General features: G+C 42.9%; 1 protein-coding gene and 1 long non-coding RNA gene across 2 annotated transcripts; both read left to right on the top strand.

The window, feature by feature from the left end:
- Nucleotides 1-3,307: 3,307 nt before the first annotated feature.
- LOC134481920 (uncharacterized) lies at nucleotides 3,308-10,442 on the top strand. Its single transcript, XR_010057859.1, has 2 exons — nucleotides 3,308-5,144; nucleotides 9,013-10,442. It is a non-coding gene; the product is annotated as an uncharacterized LOC134481920 (long non-coding RNA).
- A 9,221-nt stretch (nucleotides 10,443-19,663) lies between these two features.
- On the top strand, nucleotides 19,664-21,932 carry Spetex2d (Spetex-2D protein). The gene is given in 4 exon segments (NM_001011701.1): nucleotides 19,664-19,754; nucleotides 20,505-20,664; nucleotides 21,157-21,288; nucleotides 21,731-21,932. Coding segments are annotated over 4 exon segments (585 nt in total).
- Nucleotides 21,933-22,733: the final 801 nt, after the last annotated feature.

The following is a 22,733-nucleotide window of genomic DNA, read 5'->3' as shown; positions in this document are numbered from 1 at the left end:
ATTTCTTATTTACATTTCAAATGTTATTCCTTTTCCTGGTTTCCTGTCCATCAGCCCCCTAACCCCTCCCCTTCCCGTTCTAAATGGGTGTCCCCTCCCTGTCCAACCCCCATTACTGCCCTCTCCAACATTCCCTACGCTGGGGGTTCAACCTTGGTAGTACCAAGGGCTTCCCCTTCCACTGTTGCCCCAACAATATTATTTACTGCTACCTACGCAGGGTCAGTCCATGTGTAGTCTTTGGGCAGTGGTTTGGTCCCTGGAAGCTCTGGTTGGTTCTTATGGGCTTGCAAACCCCTTCAGCTCCTTCAGTCCTTTCCCTAATTCCTCCAATGGGTGTCCCGTTCTCAGTTCAGTGGTTCGCTTCAGGCATTTGACTCTGTATTTGACATGTTCTGGCTGTGTCTTTCAGGAGAGATCTATATCCGGTTCATGTCAGCATGCACTTCTTAGCTTCATCCATCTTATCTAGTTTTGGTGGATATATATCCATATCTAATTCTATATCTATATCTATATCTATATCTATATCTATATCTATATCTATATATCTATACCTATATATCTATATCTATATATCTATATCTATATATCTATATCTATATCTATCTATCTATCATCTATCTATCTATCTATCCATCTATCTATCTATATGGACCACATGTGGGGCAGGCTCTGAATGGCCGTTCCTTCATTCTCTGCCCTAAAATTTTCCTCCCTATCCCCTCATGTGAATATTTTTGTTCCCCCGTTAAAGAAGGAGTGAAGCATCCACATTTTCGTCATCCTTCTTGAGTTTCATGTGGTTTGTGCCTTAGATCTTGTGTATTTCGAGTATAACTAAGAGGCGAGGATGCAAAAGAATCAAATGAATAGCTTGAGGCCAGAGGTTAGTGGTGAACACCAGAGGGAAAGATCATTCTTCCAGAAAGAATTGGCAGGTTTCTGGTAACTCAGCTTTACCAGACTACTTGTCTTGGGTCCACAGAACTCTCTGAGTTGCCAACACCAAGGTATGTTACGCCTACATACACTGGACAGTGTAGAAGGAGATGTCAAAGCCAGATGTCACATTTACACCTATGTAAATAAAAAACAGAGATCATTTACCCAGAGAGGATTGCATACAGGTAGCCAACGCTATGATAAATTATGGGAACCTGAATTAACTGACACATGGCCTCCTAGAGTCAGATAAAAGTACCTGCTTGTTTTTATTGATACCCTTTCTGGGTGAGTAGAAGCTCACTACATCGGACTGAAACTGATCATAGAGCAACTAGAAAGCTCTGCTAGGAACTTTCCTCCTAATTTTGCCACTGACTAGGAATGCTGTCCTATAATAGCCCAGCTCTCACGGCCAAAGCCTATGAATAACAGTCAAAGATGTATGAGTAGTTTGGAGTCTTTGTTGTGCAGAATTCTGGGCAGGTGGAAATAATGAACAAGACATTAAAGGAGACACTAAGAAAACTCTCATTAGAGTCCAAGAAAGGTGGAAAGGCTCTTTTCTTATTTTGGGCCTGCTGTACTCCATACAAGGAGGGATTGAACCCTATAATATTATGTTTAGAATACACGCCCCATTGCTTCTAAGTCTTAGAGATCAGCACTTGGCAGAATTCTTCAACTATTTTATTCTTGAAATCCTGTCTGTCCAGTTCTCCGTAAAGTCTATTACTTTGACTATCAGAGAGACCCAGTGAACCTCTAAATCTATCTACAATATCCCCTAATTTGGACCTGGTGGTAGTGGGCAAGGAAAGGACAATGAAAGCAATTTGCAATGAACTTACGTGGTGATGTTTGACACTCTTACAGTTATGAGGTTAGGTGGAATTTTAACATGGATTCCTCACAACTAGGTCAAGAACGTAGAAGCCACAGATGACAAGGCCAAATAGACTCCCTCCAGAACTTCTGGACCTATTGAAGTTGAGCTTTCACCTGACCTCAAGCCCTTCCACTCCCTGCCCAACCTCCTGGATCTTACATTTGGCATGAATACAGGGTCATGGTCCAAACTCTAACACCGTCAGGCCTGGCCCTGGGACCTCAGGAAGGTGGACACTAGAGAAGTGACGTCTAATGGAACTGCAGAGGACCAATCTCCGTCCACGTTGTCCTTTGCTCACTGATATCTGGTTATTTTTTTGAGAAAGGATTTGGAAGTTTATCATCTGAAGTAGGTGCACAACATTTACAGTTTTATATTCACTGTATAACTGGGTTCACTATGTTACCAAGATCATTGCAAGAGAGGGATGCAAAACAGAGACTTTGTGAGTACACATCCATGAATATATGTAAAGAAAGACACCTTGGAAGGAATGCACAATAAGAAAATGAAATCCAATATCCAATAAATTAAAGGTCTGGAGGGAAATAATGCCTTTTGGGAAACAGGAAAACCTAGGAAATTGGAATGTATGTCACAGGAATGGATCTGGGAATAAAATTATCATGCAGAAGAATCTTCCACCCCATGTCCCGTGATCTTTCTCCCCATGCCAAGCCCCTGACGCAATCTGCCCTTTCAGAGCAGGTAACTACTAATGGAGCAAAGAGAAATCTCTAGCTTTAGAGGGAGGAGATATGGAAAGGGTTCCATTGTGTCACTGGAGAGCCTCCTGGAGATGGCACCTCAGAATCTGGTCACCATAAGGAAAGCTGGTTAGCAGGAGGCCCTGGCAGTTCCCAGTGACGTCACCCAAATGCTCTCCTGCAACCTGGCCTTCTAGACAGAGTAGCGTAAACTGCAATAAAAGGATACAATTGAAAGTAAAACTTGTAGGAAATGCCCTGGCTTATCTACATTGTCACTGTGAACTGTGACATTGCTCTCTTGGCTTCTGTGGCCAGACATGAGGGCTCTGAAGCTATGCTGCCTCCTGTGAACTGTGAATGAGCTTGTGTCACATGAAGCATGTGAATGGAGTGAGAAGACAGTAGGAGGACATTGTGACACTGCCCTCCCAATGGAGACATGGAAGTGTTGACAATCACAGTGGGTGAGTCTCAAGCTGCACTTTGAGACCCAGCCAGGCTACGTTTCACCTGTCAGCTCACTTCCTGCACATCCACCACAGGCCAAGGGCAGGCTCCGATGAAGCTCTGTTGAAGACAGGCGCTGTCCATTGTGAGCTGCGTCTCAGGGTATGCGGAAGACCATTCAGCCTCCTGTGATGTGGGAGATCAGAGTAGTAAGAGGCAGGCAAAGGGGACAGTTCTGTGTTAGTTCTTCTTGGCTACCATAACTACATCTTCCAGGCTAAGGATTTGCTCATGGGAGTCTGCTGTGTCACATGTGTAAAGGCCAAGCTGTCTGAAGTCTCAATAACACAACTGGCTCCAGGCTGCTTTCTCAGTCACTGGGATTTACACGCAGTCCTTCGTACCTTGTCTTCTAGAACCACACATTCTTTTCTGCCTTCATATGGACAAGGCATATTTTCTCACTCTCTCTTACTAGAGACCAGTAGGAACACATATATTGGACAGCCATGCTTATTGTCTAAACTGCTGGCGTCCATGTACAGCATTAGTGGGTACAGCATCATATCTCAGCATCTCTTACTGTAAGGGTTGGAGCAGAACTCCCACATCTCATCCTCCGTGACGATGTAGATTAGACCCATCAGATTAAATAAAGAATTGAAAAACTCTCCTGGGGGTGAGGTGGTAAGGAAATCATGTTGCCGTCCCATAAATGCACTGCTATGAGCAAGCTTCAGAAGCCTGGGGGGATGCAGCCTGCAGCAGAGACCACAGGTCTGTGGTGGAGAATGATTCAGTTCAAAACTGGAAAGGGAGAAGGATGGTTGATATTGTTCCAGTAGATCTCACTGCCTCTAAAAAGAGTTTCTTCCAGATCAGTGAATGGTTCTTGTAAAGCAGCTCCTGGACTGGACTACTGAGACCAACCATGAGCCCTCCAGACTGGTGCTTTCCAACCAACAGACAAAAGTATCCACTCTACGAATGATACACAGATATCTACACAGAATACCAGGATGGATACAGAGTTTCTTCAGTTCCATGAATGAGGGATTCAGCAGGTGAGATGGCAGCAGATAAAGGTGATTGTTGCCAACTCCCCACACCTGAGCTCCTTCCTAGGACCTACATGATTGAAGGAAAGAACAAACCTCTCACAACTTGTCCTCAGATTTTTATGTAGTTGGGTTTTTCCAGATCTTGGTCCACAGAAGCAAAGACATCAGGTTTTCCAATTCCATTTGACACGGGACCAGCACCTTCAACCGAATGTTCCTTCCTGGAAAGCTGCAGCCTGTCGGCGTGGCTCAGTGGTTTGTGAACTGCAAGTGTCCGTCTGGGAAGGTGGTCGTGTTAATCCAGCCCACCTGCCCCTATTGCAGAAAGACCCAAGAAATCCTCAGTCAACTGCCTTTCAAACCTGGTCTTCTGGAGTCTGTGAACATCACAGCCACTAACAACACCAATGAGATTCAAGATTAATTACAACAGCTCACTGGATGGAGAACAGTTCCTCAGGTCTTCATAGGTAAAGAAATACTGAAAGACCCCCTCCCAGAAAGGGAATTGTACAAGCCCAAGGCCCTGAACTATAGAAGTAAAAAGTAAGTTTTTAGATATGTGGGACAAGCTGACCCATCATTTAGACGAAACAGACCATAAAAGAAAACAAAATGCAGAAACCAGACTAAATTATGGGCACTGCTTCATGGGCCACCTGGCAGAAAAAAGAAAAAGTCCCTGACTCCCCGGAAGCCCTGACCACCATGTACTTTTTGCTAACTCACTGTTATGATTATAGCCAAAATAGGTAACATACACGTATGCCTCATTTACTCCACCAATCACATCCCTGTAACCATGCATCTGCTTCTGTAAGCTTGCTTCTGCTCCCCAAAATACTATAAAAAGCCCACCCTGGCTCTGCTAGGCGCGCCAGTCTTCCGAATTGACTGGGACGCCCACAGATACCTGTGTATCCTGATCAATAAAAATCCTCTTGCAGATTGCAGCCTGTGGACTCGGTCTGGTCATTGGGCTTGAGGATCTCCCTCCTGAGGGAAGATTCTCTCTGAGAGTCTTACATATGGGGGCTCGTCCGGGATCGGAGATCCTCTGCCTAGAGACCACCGACCACCCACCGGGAGGTAAGCTGGCCAGTGTTTGTCTTGTCCTGTCTTGTCTTGCTTTGTGACTTGTTCTGTAAATGCTTAGCTACTTGGCTTGGGTCTAGACCGTTTGTATTTGGGCGGGCCAGAGAAGGAGCTGACGAGCTCGAACTTCTCCCCCGCAGCCCTGGAAGACGTTCCAAGGGTGTTTAGAGCCCGGTTTTTCGGGGCTCAGCCTGTATCGGAAGGATTCGTGGTTTTGGGTTGGAGGAGAGAGGAGAGAGCCGGATCCACTGAAGGATTCAGACCCTCGTCGCCTCTGTCTGAATTTTTGGTTTCAGTTTGACACCGAAGCCGCGTGCTGCGTCTGTCTGTCTGACTGTTGGAATTGTTTGTCTTCTTTGTGTCCTAATTTTCTTTGAACACCTGTGGAAATTGGTTATAGAAATCTTTGTCTTGGTCTTGTTTGTCTGGGTTGTTTTCTGTGGTATTGTCGAGTGTCTTTTTGACTTTTGTTTCGTTTTTGAACTTTCGATAGACGACTGTGTTTAAAATCTTGGAATGACACTGTGTTTGAAATCATGAAACTGTTTGCTTTGTTTGTCAAGGAGTTTTACTTGGTCCTCTTGGTGCTTAACTTGGAAATAATTTGCTTGAGAAAAATTGTTTTATCTTTCTCTCTTAGCCTCCTCCCCAAGGAAAGATGCCCCTCCCTTTGCTCCCCTTGTCCAGTCTAGCTGCTGTTAACAGTTGTGTATGAAGAACTCCAGGTTAGTGAGTGACCCTGTCTGAAGCAGGTATTAACAAGAGCCTGAAAGCTTTACCTTAGATCCTGAAGAAAAATTCTCCCTGTTGCTTAAACATTCACAGCTTCTAAGGAAGGGACAGCACAGAGTAGGACAATATAGGGGCTGAGGGTGACAAGCATGCAGGCCTGCTAGCAAGCTGCAGGCTGCGCGTGGGCAGTGGCGCAGCTCAGGCCAAGTCAGCGTAAGAGGAGTTTCAAGGTGATGAGGCCGGCCGGGGTTGATGCTTTGACAACAAGAAGATAGCGTAGAGTTAGTGGTTGTTTTATGAGACTTTTGGCCCTGAAAAAAAAATAATAATTCCAGTTGCTGCCTTCAGTGACCAGACCTTCAACACTTGCTCACAGAAGGAGAGTGTTCATTAAGAGAAGTTCTTTAAGGGAGCCTGCCATATCTGCTGGCCCTATTCCAAGAGAGGAGTTGATCTCCAACATTAAGTAACCTTCCCTGTTAGTCATCATTGACATGGAGAGTGCCTTTGATCCTATCCCCACAGCAGCCAGTTCCTACCCCTGTGGTCAAAATGCCCCAGGTTTGGGGGCAGAGAAGCCCCTAAAATAGTTTCGAAAAGAATCTGCAACAAACTGTGAAGAACTTTGTTTTGCCAGTCAAAATTTAGAATTCAGGCTTTGGTTGTGGCCAAGGTCAGGATTAATGTTTTCTTTTCCATGGGCCTTTAGCCCACTGAGACAGTTTGGTAAAGGGCTGCTACTGAGGTCCTGAAAGTCCCAGGTGAACTGGTTACAATTCTTTTGTCAGCCACTTGGTATCTAGCACCCAGGTCCTAACCATCTCTCCATCCTTTTGTTATTAGTTCTTAAGTCCAGAGAGATGGTCGGTAACAGATCAGCTCCCTCTGCTTGCCGTTCTGTTTCACAGACACAAAGCTTGTGCTTATTTTTACAACAGCCTTTTTGTCCCAAAAAGTCCTCCTGGTTTAGCTGTGTGACTAAATGCTATTTGTCCTCTTCAGTGGACCTCTATTCTCAAGATTCTCTTGTTTTCTCACCATCCCATTTGAGATGCTTGTTAGTAACTGTTACAGGTCTTCTTTACCACTGAGGAAAGACAGAATCCTACTGGAGGCCAGAAAGAATGTTCCAGACATAGATGGAAGACCCTCACTCTTGACTGTTGACTTGAATACCCCTGAAGGTAGGGAGTGCTCCAGGTCTGCCACCAGGCTCCAAGGGTGGGTCTCTGAGGGGCTGGAAAATGCCCCACCAATCTGGCTAAGATAAGAAAAAGATATAAAGAGAGAAAGTTACAAAAATTTAAAGGGTTAAGCTAAGTTGCTGAGAGTTAGTGTAAGTTGCAGAGAAAGTAAAGTTGAAGTGTAGTTACATAAGTGGACAGCATCTAATAGCTGTAGAGGAAGATGCAGAAGATATGAGAGAGAGACTGAGGAAGAGAAAGAGGAAAGAAGGTAAAAAGAGCAGGAAGCTAAGGAAGAAAAGAGACAAAAGGAAAAAGAAGCTAGAGAGCTAAAGAGGGATAAAAGACAGGAGAGGAATATATACTGGCCACAGTAGTTAGGGAACCTAGGAAGACAGTACCTGGCAACAGAAGAGAATTCCTAGCTAAAGATCAGTGTGCCTATCGCAAGGAAAAAGGACACTGGGTCAGGGACTGCCCCAGGAAGAACAAGAAGGGCCTCTCCAGCAACCCGGAAGGCAAGCCTCTTGGTCCTAGAGTGCTGGCTATGCGCTAAGATAGAAGGGAAGCCCGCCCAGCTGTTTTGTGAATATGGGGGCCCAACACTCTGTGCTCCTACGCCCAAATGGGCTAGTGTCCAGCAAAAGACCTTGAGTACAGGGGACTACCGGCAACAAATGATACTCATGGACTACCCGAAGAACAGTGGACCTTGGCGTGGGCCGGGTATCCCACTTGTTCCTTGTGATTCCAGACTGCCCCTACGAGTCTAAACCCTGCAACCCTGCTCCCGGACCCCGACCTAGACACCCCCCTTCATGACTGTCAGCAGGAGCTCACTAAAGAGTGGCATAAAGATCGGACTGATCAGCCAGCAGAGGAGGTAGATGCCATCTGGTTCATAGATGGGAGCAGCTTCTTACAGAAGGAAAAAATGGGCTGGGGCAGCAGTGGTAGATGGAAACAGAGTCATATGGGCTCAGGCCCTACCAGAAGGCACTTCTACTCAGAGAGTAGAGCTCGCTCCCCTCACCAAAGCCCTTGAACTGAGAAAGAGACTTAACATCTCTGTGGACAGCAGCAGAGGGGCCTGCTGACATCTGAGGGCAAGAAAAAAAGAGATTCTGGCTCTGTTAAGGGCCCTACATGACCCAGCCAGGCCGAGGAAGAGACTCTGGTACACCTCAACAAGAAAGAAGATCCTGCTACAAAAATAGGCAGAGGCCATGATAAAACAAATGCATCAATAGACTCACTTAGGGGTAAGCAAACTCATCCAGACGTTTTCAAAAACTAAATATTATGTCACAGGTCTCAAGTATCTCGTGGAACAGATAGTGCACTGATGTATACCATGCCAAAAGGTAACTGTTTTCAGGAAAGTTGACTGTGGTAGGAGGCTCCGTGGGGAACGGCCTGGATACTACTGAGAAGTGGACTTCACAGAGATAAAACCAGGAAAATATGGTTATAAATGTCTCCTAGTGTTTATAGATATCTTTTCAGGAATAGATAGAAGCTTTCCCCACCAAACAAGAGACAGCCTCTACAATCATCAAGAAGATACTGGAAGAAATCTTCCCCCGATTTGGAATGCCCAAGGTAATCTGGTCAGACAACAGCCCTACTTTCGTTGCCAAGGTAAGCCAGGGTGTGGCCAAGTATTTAGAGGTCAATTGAAAATTACGTTGTATTTACAGACCTCAAAGTTCAGGACAAGTAGAGTAAATAAATAAAATTCTAAAAGAGACCCTGACCAAATTGACCATGGAGACTGGCACAGACTGGGTGACACTCCTTCCCTCTTGTTCTCTTCAGAGCAAGAAATACCCCTTCCAGATTCAGCCTTACCCCTTTGAGATCTTATATGGGGCCTCAGCTCCCCTGACTGTATTAGATGATGTTACTGAACCAACATGTCATAGTAATAATGATTTATATGCCAGGCTAAAAGACCTACAGGTGATACAGAAAGAAATCTGCTCACAGCTGACAGCAGCCTATGCCCCGGAGACCCCTGAGACATGTCATCAGCTCCAGGTTAGAGACTACAGCTACACTGAGCCCAGACACTCGAGCCTCGATGGAAAGGACCGTACCTGGTGCTGCTGACCACCCTGACAGCCGTCAATTCTCAGCCCTCACCAGCAGCGTACTAGCTGTTGGGGCTGAGAGCTGGGACCTAGAGGGACACTCAGATCTTCAAAAAGCTCCCTAGACTTAAGTGACTGGGAGGTTGCTAACAAGAATTTCATGTTTGCCTGTTTGCCCTGGGTTCCCTCGGAATAGGTGTAAGGATAGGCTTGATTTTTATTACAAATGATGTAACATTACATATGTTAGTACTCCTAACACTTCTTGGGACTGTGCCTCAGGGATCACAACCTATATAAGTTTAGAAGTTCTAAAAGACCTTGGTGTATAGGTTCAGATAGTGTCCAGATTAGAATCCTGATGCTAAAGACTTAATAAGACACAAAAGAGAGTTGAGAATTATTTAAGGCTATCCAGGTGCTACAAGGGCAGCACAAGGACATCTGCTGTTGCCTTACAATGCAAGGCTTATAGAGAATTCAGAACTGCCATTGACTCAGATATAAAAAGAGTAAAAAAGACTTTTTAGCTGACCTCCAAGAATACCTAACCTCCCTCTCAGAGGTAGTCCTTCAAAATAGGAAAAGATTAGACCTGATATTCCTTAAAGAAAGAGTCTGTGTGCTACACTAAAAGAAGAATGTTGTTTCTATGCAGATCAGACAGGAATAATAAGAGATACAGACTTTCAGTCATTCAAACTTTTGTGCTGAGAAAACAGTATCAGATGGTGAAAAAAAAAAAACCAGAGGTACCTAAAACAAGTTGAGTGGAAGATTCCACTCAAGGACAAAAAAAGAAAATGGGGGAATGAAAGACCCCCTCCCAGAAAGGGAATTGTACAAGCCCAAGGCCCTCAACTATAGAAGTAAAAAGTAAGTTTTTAGATATGTGGGACAAGCTGACCCATCATTTAGATGAAACAGACCATAAAAGAAAACAAAATGCAGAAACCAGACTAAATTATGGGCACTGCTCCATGGGCCACCTGGCAGAAAAAAGAAAAAGTCCCTGACCCCCCGGAAGCCCTGACCACCATGTACTTTTTGCTAACTCACTGTTATGATTATAGCCAAAATAGGTAACATACACGTATGCCTCATTTACTCCACCAATCACATCCCTGTAACCATGCATCTGCTTCTGTAAGCCTGCTTCTGCTCCCCAAAATACTATAAAAAGCCCACCCTGGCTCTGCTAGGCGCGCCAGTCTTCCGAATTGACTGGGACGCCCACAGATACCTGTGTATCCTGATCAATAAAAATCCTCTTGCAGATTGCAGCCTGTGGACTCGGTCTGGTCATTGGGCTTGAGGATCTCCCTCCTGAGGGAAGATTCTCTCTGAGAGTCTTACAATACTGCATATGCAGACGCAGCGATCTGATCTCCATGCAACAGAATGGGGAGCTGATGACCCAGCTGAAGCAGATTTGAGCTCTGCAGTTAGGAAAGGGGTGCAGGCAGAGCCCATGCCGAGAGCCATCATCCAGCCATTCCGATGGCCCGTGCCCCTGAGAGATGATGTGCATCACAGAGGATGTCACTACTTTTTGGTGATGGGGATTTTCAACAAATTGGCTTTTATTTCTTCTTTTCCTCAGTGCTAAAACTTGTTGCTGTTTGCCTCTAACCATGGGGATGAGAAGCTTAACAGACCACACTGGCTTGATTTTCCACTCTTCATGTGCTGACACGTCTCTGCCTCTAAGCCCATGTTTCCCATCCAGTTGATCTAAATCCCCATTGAATCTGTTTCTGGTTTCCCGCCATGCTGGTCAGCTGAAGTCATTTTGCAGAAGTCCACTTCCTGAATGGTTATTAAATCAATGGATATTGTGAATTTGTTCATGAGCCACACTCAGGCCTTTCCCTCCCTCCTGCATGCACCGTCCCACTTCTCCATTCACAGCTCTCAGCCAGTGTTCTCAACCTTGCCCTCCCACAACCCACAGAAGTTCACACTTGTATGAGCACGCTGTTTGAAAAATCAGATGAAGAGCTTTAGCATACTTGGTCCTCACTGTAGCCATAATAACATAGATGACAGAGCTGATGGTGCATTCATCTCTATTCGTAAAGGAGATTAAGAAAATCCCAAGAAGTTTTATGTTGATCCTAGTCAGAGTACCAGCAAAGTCAAATATGAAATGCAAAATTGCAGAGCTCTCCTACCAAGAATATCTGTATCAAAACTTGTTTGCAAAACACTGTCCTAAATAATTTCCTCCATTCACACTTTGACATTTTGTTTTGATGTCTTGCTATGACATTTAAGTATCATAGAACTGTAGGTCTCTTCTCTGGTCTCCAGTGAGAAGGACACATTCCTAATAATGATGTATCTGTAGATGACTAAAAAAGAAAAAAGAAGATCAGGATTAAAGTTCTGGGTTAAAGGTATGACTTCCTACCTCAAATATCCAGATTACAAGTAAATTTGAATTTACATTAAACGGAAATCCCTCACAGATTTCCCCTCTACTTTTGTGGTTTGGTAATCTCAGATGAAGACAATTTAACAACCAAGAATAACCTTTAGAGTCATATTCTCCTCCTCACTAATATTCTTGAACAAATGGCACACTAAAAGATCAAAAGGAAGGGATGGTTATAGTGAAAAGCTACATCTGGGTCAGCTCTAACTCTCTTAGTCAAGGTGACTTTGGATTCGCTCCTTAATGCCCATGGATTGCTCACATAGGACTCTGTAGAGTGTTGTTTCTACTGCCTCACTTTAAGCTCTAGGCAGACCAAGCCATCAGGTTTCTTTGGATTGCACATAAAAGACACACACATTAAGATACTTTTGATGAGATGGCTCAGTGGACAGGTTCTTCTAAGCCTCCTCCAAATAGGATGCCCTCCTTTTTACTCCCAACTCAGCACCTCTAAATCTGCCCTCAGCTCAGTTGCTCAGGTGCCTTTAGTCATAGCTCAGCTCCCCAAATCAGCTTATTGTGTTTCTAACCTCCTGCCTGCTACACCAAGCCCAGTCTGGGAGGCCACCAATTGCCACTCAGTCCTAGATCTCAAATGGCTGGTAGTTTTACTCCCTCTGAAGTATTAAATCCTTTCTCCTCCCTTGTGTCTCCTAGCCTGCCTGGAGGAAAACTAGAAGACCTGCCTATGCCACCCAGCTGGTTGGCCAACAGCATCTTTATTGAACTATCAGGGATCAGTGTTCACAGGAAGATTCCTGATCTAAGCATCAAAACCACACCCTACGGGACTCAACGCCTGTCTCTGGTTTGGGATAGGAGATAGAGTAGTTAGAATTGGATAATTGAAATTCAAATAATTATGATAGATATGTTACTAATTATGACTGGATAAAAGCATGCAAGAGAGTGAAAATGAGTAACATGTAAGGCAAAAGGGAAAAAGCCCTAATGCAGGAAACACAGTGGACCTGCCAGAAAGACTGGGGTCTTTCTGTGCATCTGAATTTGTACTTGACCTTTTTCCGACCACTTCTTGACCACTCCATGCACCCTAAGAAGAATAGAACAAAAAGAAAAACAAAACGAAATAAAACAAAATAAAATAAAAAACAACCAAAACGAAACAGAAAGCAAAAGAAAAAAAAAAAAACCCTTGCTAAAACAGGAGGACTGAGGGAAGATTGCTTGAGGTCTTCATTGTTAACTACAACTACAAGCTACCAATGGCTTTCAATGCAAAAAGTATTTATTATTTTACTTGAAGCTTCTGTCTGGGTCAAAGAAACAGGGTTTGGAGGCAGCACCACCAGGAAACTGGAACAAATAATACTATAGAGCTCACCACTGATTATTACCGTGGTGACTGAGGGCACAGCAGAGAATACTGGTGTGAGACAATGGGTCTTTTGGTGTTCTAGATGCTTGCAATATCTATGACTCTGAAATGAGTTAGAGCCATCCTGAAATCATGACTAAATGGACTCTTCCATTTCTTTGGAGCACAAGATCTGTCATCCAATTGACTGACTATGATTAGTACTTGGGACCTGGCCTCTGTACTAAGGCTAAGGCTTCTGATGGAAAAATCCTTCACCAAAACAGTGAATGGGCCATGGTGGTGCCAGCCAACAGCCATGCCCTGTGTCCACCCTGCAGCCTCAAGAAGAGGTTTGAAGAGGTCAAAGTTACCAACATTTTATTTGTGGCTTTGACTTGTCACTTTTTATTTTAAATAAAGTTTGATTTCTGTCATAATTCCTTCTAATTTCTTCCTCACATGAAACTTCACTTGTGACCTCAAATTCTATTCATGAAGTGTTACTTTTCTCTGGAATAGGCTAAGGTTTGTATTTTCCTTTTATACCTTACTGTGATGGCTAATTGTAGCTGTCTAAATGGTGCATTCTTGAGCAATTGACGCCATCAGAATGGCTGGCAGTCATGTGTCTTTGGCATTTTCTTGATGGCAGTTGATGTATTTGATTTAGCCCACTGTGGGTGGTACCAGCCCTAGTAAGGGGAGGAGAGGTCATAGAGAAAGGTAGCTGAGCAGATGAGTAAGCAGAGTTCCTCTCTGTTGTCAAGCTGCTGCCTTCTGTTCTTATCTCGTATTCCATTAATGATGAACTGTAACTTATGGGGTGAATAAAACCTTCACTTTCCCACAGTGGCATTTTTATGTTTCCTATAACAATAGGAAACTAACTTGAACAATCGGAATTTTCTTGAGATCTGCTCTGATAGTCCCTCCTCCTGCAGGTTTTAAAATCAATACACACAGTTCCTGGACACACTAATCTGTTGAAATATTCGCTCTGCCAACCGCATCACACTGCTTAGGTAACTATCACATTTTTTTCTCATGACAATTTTTCCTTCCTCTTTTTTTTCTCTTTAAAATTATCTTTCTAAACATGTTAGCTCTTTGTACTTTAAAAGTTGTCCTTTTTCCCATAGTAGAATATTTATATTCAAATTCATATGTTTCATAAAAGTGGGTGATTTATTGTAGTAAAATTTTCTAATCACTATTTATTGTATTAATTTTATTAATTCATCAAAAACTGACCTTATTATATTATCTACTTATCCATAAAGATATAAAAGCTTTGATTTATTCAAGTCTTTAAGGTCTTTCAGAACATCAGCTGGAAAGTTCTTATATGTATTCAGGATGGATCGTGGGTACTTCATATGTCTTCTTACTAATAGTATGCTTTATAAGTAAGCTAATCCACAGTATTTTGTTATATATTTTAAGAGTATTTTGAGTAGAATATTTCCCTGATTTCTTTCCCATGGTTTTTTATTGGTATACAGGAAAGATAAAGAGTTTTGTGTGTTATTTTGCATTCTACTACTTTTATGAATGTATTTTCAGCTTTAAGAAACTTAATTTTTTTAGAGACAAATTGTCTCTATTTAGCATCACCTCTAGCTAATTCATAGTTGCCTTTGCATTTTAAATGTTTTGATCCACATTATTTTATTTTATATTTTCAGATGATTATGAGGGGAATTTTTCCCAGATTTTCTCACGGTATGATTTGGATTGGCATAAAGGAAGGCTAAGAAATTTTGTGTGTTCCCATTGTATTGTGCTTTTATGAATGTATTTATCAGTCTTAAGAGACGGTGATACATTTCTAGAGTTTTTAAAATAGTATCACGCCATCTGCGAATGAGAACATTTTGACTTCTTCATTTTCTTTTTTTTTTTGTTTCTTTTTTTTTTTAATTAACTTGAGTATTTCTTATATACATTTCGAGTGTTATTCCCTTTCCCGGTTTCCGGGCAAACATCCCCCTCCCCCCTCCCCTTCCTTATGGGTGTTCCCCTCCCAACCCTCCCCCCGTTGCCGCCCTCCCCCCAACAGTCTAGTTCACTGGGGGTTCAGTCTTAGCAGGACCCAGGGCTTCCCCTTCCACTGGTTCTTCATTTTCCATTTGGGTTACCCAAGTTCACTACCCACCACTGATGCTTATTGTCATTGATTCCACTTTTCCTCTGGGTTTCTCTCTTGTCTCTTTTCATTGTTGCTACTCCCCCCACCCCTTGTCCATCCTTCCCTGCCTCTACCTAGGTCCCTCCATCCTTCTGCCTCCCATGATTATGTTCTTCCCCTTCTAAGTGGGTTCAAGCATCCACAATTTGGCCTTCTGACATGTTACCCTTCATATGATCAATGAATTGTATAGTGGGTCTTCTGAACTTTTGGGCTAACATCCATTTGTCACTAAATGCATCCCATGTTATGTCCTTTTCGATCTCTGTTACTTCACTATTTTCCAGTTCCATCCCTTTGCCTACAAAGTTCTTGGTGTATTCATCTTTGATACCCGAGTACTGTTCCTCTGTTTGAATAGAGCGCACTTCTTATACTCATTCCTCAGTTGAGTTGAGGTCTATCGTGGTTGTTCCCAGCATTTGACTAATATAAGTAAGGCTGCTATGAACATATTCATCCACACGTCCTTGTCATATGTGGATCATGTTTGAGTATATGCACTGAAGTGAGTGTTAAAGCTGGGTCTTCAGGTAAAGCTATTTGCATTGTTCCCATTATCCTCCACATTGATATCCAGAGTGGCTATACAGCTAGTAATCGCACCAACAATGGAGGAGTGTTCCACTTTCTCTACATCCCACTCTCTCAGATGTAGGGTTGGTAAAACTCTTCTCCGAATCTGTAGCTTGCTGTTTTGTCCTATTGGCAGTGTCCTTTGCTTTAAAGAAAGTTTCAGATTGTTGAGATTTCATACATTTACTGTTGATCTTAGAGCCTGACCCTTTGGTATTGTGTTCTGAAAACTTTGTCCTGTGCATATGTGTTCTAGGAACTTTGCGACACTTTCCCTTCTATTAGCTTCTGCATGTTTGGTTTTATGTGGATTTCCTTGATTCACTTGGACTTCAACTGTGTAGAGAGAGAAATGGATCCATTGGCACTCAACTACATGCAGACCACCAATTAGGGTAGCATCATTTCTTAAAATGCCTTCTGTTATGTACAAAATCCTCAGTCATTAGGGAAACACAAATCAAAATAACCCTGAGATTCCACCTCACACCAGTCAGAAAGGCTAAGATCAAAAACTCAGGTGTCAGCAGATGCTGGCGAGAATGCGGAGAAAGAGGAACACTCCTCCACTGTTGGTAGGATTGCAAATTGGACAACCTCTCTGGAAATCGGTCTGGAGTTTCCTCAAAAATTGAACATTGCACTGCCTGAGGACCCAGCTATACCTCTCCTGGACATATAACCAAAAGATGCTCCAACATACAATGAAGGCACATGCTCCACTATGTTCATAGCAGCTGTATTCATAACAGCCAGAAGTTGGGAAAAACGCAGATGCCCTTCAACAGAGGAATGGATACAGAAAATGTGGTACATCTACACAGTGGAGTACTACTCAGCTATCAAGAACAATGACCTCATGGAAATCTTACAGCAATGGAAGGAACTAGAAAATATCATCCTGAATGAGGTAACCCAATCACAAGAAAACCCACATTGTATGCACTCACTGATAAGTGGACATTAGCCACAAATCTCAGATTACCCAAGATGCAATCCACAGACCACATGAAGCTCAAGAAGGATGACCAAAGTGTGGAAGCTTCAGTCCCTCTCAGAAGGGGAAACAAAAATATTCACATGAGGAAGTATGGAGATGAAGTCTGGAGCAGAGACAGGAGGAAAGGCTACCCAGGGACTGCCCTAACTGGGGATCCAGTCTATATACATCCACCAAACCCAGACAATATTGGTGATGCCAAGAAGTGCGAGCTGACAGGTGCCTGATATAGCTGTCTTCTGAAAGGCACTGCCAGAGCATGACAAATACAGAGGCGGATGTTTGAAGTCAACCATTGAACTGAGAACAATGGAGGAGGCAGAGAAAGGATTGAAGGAGCTGAAAGGGTTAGCAACCCCATAACAACAATAATACCAACCAACTACAGATCTAAGAGACTAAACCACCATTCAAATGGTACACATGGACAGACCCAGGGCTCCAGGAGCATATGTAGAATAGGATTGGCTTGTTGGGCTTCAATGAGAGAAGAAGCCCTTGTTCCTGCGAAGGCTATATGCCCCAGTGTAGAAGAATGTCAGGGCAGTGTGGCAGAAAGTGTTGGGTGGGTGGGAGAATACCCTCAGAGAAACAGGTTGAGGGGGATGGAGTAGGGGGGATATGGGTGTGAAACAGAGAAAGGCTGTAACATTTGAATGTAACTAAAAACATATAAAGAATAAAAAAATTTAAAAGGCATAACAAATGCAAAAGGTTGGGTTGCCATTCCATAGTCGTGATGTGTTTCTTCTGTGAGAGCATACTGGTTAACTCACTTCTCTATGACTGTCTTCTTATTTGAAAGTAAATAATGGGATCATCTGTGGAGTGGTTGGTAAAAATAAAAGCATTGCCTAACATGAATAGGTTCCTCCAGAGCATGTGCTTAACATTCTAGGTATAGAGCAATTAGCTGGGGGGATTAAAAACAAAAACCAAACAAAAACAACATCAATGATTAAAATAAATTTTGAATGCTGGGATTAAGGTGTGTGCCAACTGCGATAGGCTTTGTAGATATTTCTAATAAACAAACACAGGTCCTGTCACAATTCTAGCAGTTGCTAGCAGAGAGAGCTGTGAGGTAGTGTGTTCTTCTGCCTTTCCAAGATACCCCATGGACTCAGGCCTGCATCCAGTGAGCTGGAACGTAGAGCAGCCTAGTTGAAACTCCTGATGTGTTGATTACCTGAGACCATATGAGTTAACTCTCTTTTTCATGCCTGTTTTTCTTATTTGAAAGTAAATAATGTGATCATGTGCGGTGTGGGTGGTAAGAATAAAATCTTTAACATGAAGAATAGGGCCATGAAGAGTGTGGGTAACATTCTAGGTACAGAATAAATAGAGGGAATTACCAAAGAAAACAATGGGAATTCTAACAACAATTGCAAAAAAAGAAGAGAAAAAAGGAGAAAAAAACTTTATGGGTGCTGGGATTAAAGGCATGTATCAACACTGACCAGCATTGTAGGTATTTCCAATAAAATATTAACAAACAAACAACCCTATTATTCTTTTAGCAATTGCAGCAGAGAAGACTGAGAGATCGTGTGCTGCTGCCGCCATGCCAAGATTCTGTAGCAACAACTTCCTTGGTGATAGGAGCCTGTATGCAGCAGGCCCCTTGGTGTGCCTGTCATCTCACAAAAAGATGCTTCAGTCATCCAAAAGATTGGACTCCAGTATACTTCAGGCCAGGAAAGAAGCCAGCTAACATGGGTGAAAGAAGAAAGGAAAAATTACATTGGAAAAATCTGTGCCTTATTTGGAAGAAATGACCCTAAACTTCTGAGGCGTCCATCATCTCCACTCCTCTGTTTTGAGCTTTGCATAGCGATGCTTTCCAACTCCAGGTGGGAGTCAGAGGCAGAGCCCTTCCCAGAAAAGACATACATGTTTTTGTCTCTTACATCTGTGAGGTTAGGAGGCGTCATAGCACAGACTGAGCACACCTAGGATAAGAACACAGAAGCCACAGATGACAATGCCAAATGGACTTTCCCCTGAACTTATGGACCCACTAAAATTGAGGTTTAACCTGACCTCAGGCCCTTCGACTCCCTCCCCATCCTGCTGATTCTTATGTTTGTTAGGAATAAAGTATCAAGGGGCAACCCCCAATATCCTCATGCCTGGACTTGGAAATTAAGGAAGACAGATATTGGAGAAGTGATGGCTATCGGGCTACAATGGAGGAACACGCAGTCCAGGTTGACCTTTACTCACTGATGACCAATTTAATTGTCTGAGTGTATTTGAGAAAGGGATGATGTCCAACTTAATATGTAAAAGAAGGGACAGAAATTTATGATTTTATATTTGTCCTGTATCTGATCCCCTATATTCCCAATAAAAGGGAGTTTTTATTGCAAGAAGTAGGATTATTAACCATTGACTTTGTGAAATACATGGACGTGTATGTCGAAATAGTCCTGGCTATCAAGGAATGCACAATAAGCAAATATTATTCAGGTTTTATAAAATTAAAAGTATAGGAGAAATATATTGGCCTCTAGGAAACAGGGAAACTTTGGGAATTGGACTGTATGTATGTGCATCGTCTCAGGTGTAGATTTATTATTGATAGAAATCTCCCTCATTTATGGTCCCTAGGGATTTGGGTACTAACAAAAATCTCTTCTCCAATTCAGGGTTGTAACCAACTCTCCCCATCAAAAGCATTGATGACATCCGATGAAGCAGAGAGAAATATCTAACTTTGGAGAAGTTACCAAAGGATATTCCCCGGGTCACAGGAGAGGCTGCAGAAAAGGGCCCCATAGAAATTGGTTGCTTTGGGGAGAGCTGGGTAGCAGGTAGGCCATAGAACTTCCCAGTGACGTCATCAGTAATCTCTTCCTTGGACAATCTCTTGTATCTAAGAGAGCACTAGAATCTTCTGGGACGTCACCAGTGTTGTGGTGACACCAACTGCCTGTGGAATTCTTTCAGTGCCTTTTGGGTTCGCAAACAGGCATGTTTCACCAGCTGCTCAAGCTCGTTCAGAAGGAGAGGGGAGACCAAGGAGAGACCAGACCGAGGCAGAAGAAAGCTGGCCTCCTGTCTTGTAAGTACGGAAGAATGAAATCATTCTGGGGAAGGCACAGTGAGTACTAGGTAGAGTTGGGGAACTTCCTCCAGGAGGCAGGTTTGAGCTGAGCCTTTCAGGAGTCGGCCTTACAAGCAGGAGCCTTGGAATTTGTCAATTGCAGACCAAGAATCAAGAGTCCTGATGATTAATTTGACAGAGAGCAAGGAATTGGCAGGCCTTCAGCTTCTTTTCTATGAGCTTTTTAATTTCTACTGCCAAGGAATGCCAGGAGGAAGCCCTATGAGGATAACAATGTGCCCATTCATGGTTGGGAGTTGAAGCACTCCATCCTTTAGATTCCTGTAGGGTACTAAGTCTGTGATGACAACAACAAGGAAGGATGAACCCCCTAGTCATGAATTGAGGTCTCAAACACTTTGGGCTTGAACACACGATTAGGGTTTGATGGTGCTGTGAACTCCAGGAATGACCGGCTCCACGTCTGATATCTGCTGACAATGTCCCAAATCTTTATATCTGAGGTAGATTCTATCTTTCAGGATGAGGGATCATGTAATAGTGAGTGAGGCTTATGTATGGCAATGGAGGTTGGAAAGAGGGAAATAGCTTAAGAGTCCACATTAGAGAGAGCTTTTCTTCTCTTTCGGGGATTCAACAAGTCTCCAGCCTTTCCTCTCCCTCAACCTCCTTTTTGAGACTCAGAATGGTCTTTTCTACCCATGGGCTATCCAATATGTACATTCACTTGTGTTTATCTATCTACAGGGTTTATTCGGAAGGCATCATCAGAAAATTTCATCAGTAACCATGAAAAACGTATAAAGAAATTGGAGGAACTAAAACTTGAAATCCAGAAGTGTAAAATCGAGCGGGATGAACTGTCTCAAATCCTGGACCTTTATGTCAATGATGGTTTGAACTACAGGTAGTCATTATGCCCTGTAACCTACTGACTGTCTTGTGCTCTCTCTGCTAAGCCAAGATTTCCTCACATCAAGAAAGTGTTTCATCTCTCATCCTGGACTTTAAGGAGCCTTGGCAGGTGCTGGCCTGTGAGAGAAGCTAGGTGCTGTGTGTTTAGGGTCAACCTCTCTTGTACTTGACCCTGAGCTCCTTGGAGTTGGATTGGATTTTTTCAACAGCTGGAAGGACCTTGTCACACTTGCTGCATCTAAGTGTGTGAATGAAATGCCTGAATGTCATCACTCTTACTCTGATTTTGGTCGTTATACACTGATTCTATGGCACCTCCATGATTAAGTTGGCATTCTAATTATGTTTGTATATGGGTTGGTATGTATGGATGGATGTGAAAGTATTTGAATTTTTTATTGGGTATTTTTTATTTACACTTCATCTAATTGTGAAATCATGAGTTCAGACAGTTATTTGTTCCTTGGGTCATATTCTAACACAGGCTGAGTGTTGAATTGCCAATGCTTAAATCCCAACATGAGATGAGAACGATGGATATGCATAAGATAACCAAGTGGATAAGTGATGCCATGGAGAAGTACAAGGAGCTCATGCAAGAGAACAATTCCTACCGGTGAGTCACTGACAGAAAGGAGACCCCAGCACTAGGCGGGAAATACTTCTGTCCAGCTATGACTTTGAAAAAAGATCTGGGATCCATGAGAAACACATGGGAAGATTGTATAGCTGCTGAGTCTTCTATCAGCCCTCAGAGGGGATTGGCCCTCTACCTGCCAATGACTTTAGAATACCATGAACACATAAGCACCCATATGCACCATTTCCTCTGCTTTGATGTATATATACCCTCTAGTGTCAGGATTTTCTGATGTACTTTGATTCCCATGGAGTGCGGACTCGGGATTTGACCTGCCTCTAATTGGTGCTAACATGTAAACTGTGGCTCTAGTCTGGAGATGCCTGGGGATGGGGCCCTTGAAGGGATGATTGTCCTTGCAGGAGTGGCAGGCAAATAGAAACTGCCTGGGATTTACCATTATTTGTTTTTGATTCAGCATCAGAAACTTCCACCTCCTGAATGAACGCAATGAATTGAAGAAGAATGTAAGGATTTTGATGAATGAGAACAGAAAACTGCTGGTGGAGCAGACTGAACTGCAAGCATCCTGTGAGGAGGGAAAGAGGTTCTGTGAGGAGGCCAGCAAGACCATCTACACCGCAGATATTGAATCCTTGTGTCCTGTTACTTTTGAGTAAATCGAATGTATCCTTGTGAATCAAACAGTGATCTCGAACTCGTCACTCTTAAGAACCTTCTTTATTGAAGTGTGATGTAACCATCTGAAATCCCACAGCTCTCAGGCAGAGATGGATCTCTGCATTCTCACAGGGATTGGGCATCATAATGACTTCCCAGTCAGACTGAGATACAAAGACAATTGTACTTTCAGTGTAGATTGTGTGTCCAACTCTGAATACCAACTTCATGATGAAAAAATTACCAATGCTGTATCCTTATCAAATATTTAGCAACCACTTAAATATACTCTTTTGTGGATGACAGTGTTGAACATATTAATGGAATATTCATCAGGTTTTCTATAGTATCTCCCAGGAAAAAAAAACAATATTATAGGGAGTATAGAAGCAGTCATGAAACAGAATTGCTTGCTTTTGGTTTCCTTCAAACATGATATCAATTGTAACTGCACAGAAGAGATAATAAATTGCAAGACCTTTCAGGGGATAGGGTTTTTATGATTGGTTGTTTTCTTGTTCTTGATTAGGATGATGACTTTTGTTCTTGGCAATGTTCTATGTTCCATTTGCGATTTCAACTCAAGCAGACCACATAGTTTACAATTCAGTTTCTAGATTTCTTTAAAAGCTGGACAAAATATCCAGGCAAAGGTGCCCTATGAGTTTTCTCCTTTGTTTTTCCCTCCTTTGGGAGCTTTTGTTTTTGTTTATTATTGTTGTTGAATTATTTTATATTTATGAGTGTTTTGCCTTCTGTAGGTCTGTGCATGTTATTCCCCAAAGGCCAGAAGAGGTCAT

Source organism: Rattus norvegicus, chromosome 15 (assembly GCF_036323735.1).
Source record: "Rattus norvegicus strain BN/NHsdMcwi chromosome 15, GRCr8, whole genome shotgun sequence".
Lineage (NCBI taxonomy): Eukaryota > Metazoa > Chordata > Mammalia > Rodentia > Muridae > Rattus > Rattus norvegicus.
Note: the sequence above shows the minus strand (reverse complement) of the source record. Positions and strands in the feature narration are given on the sequence as shown.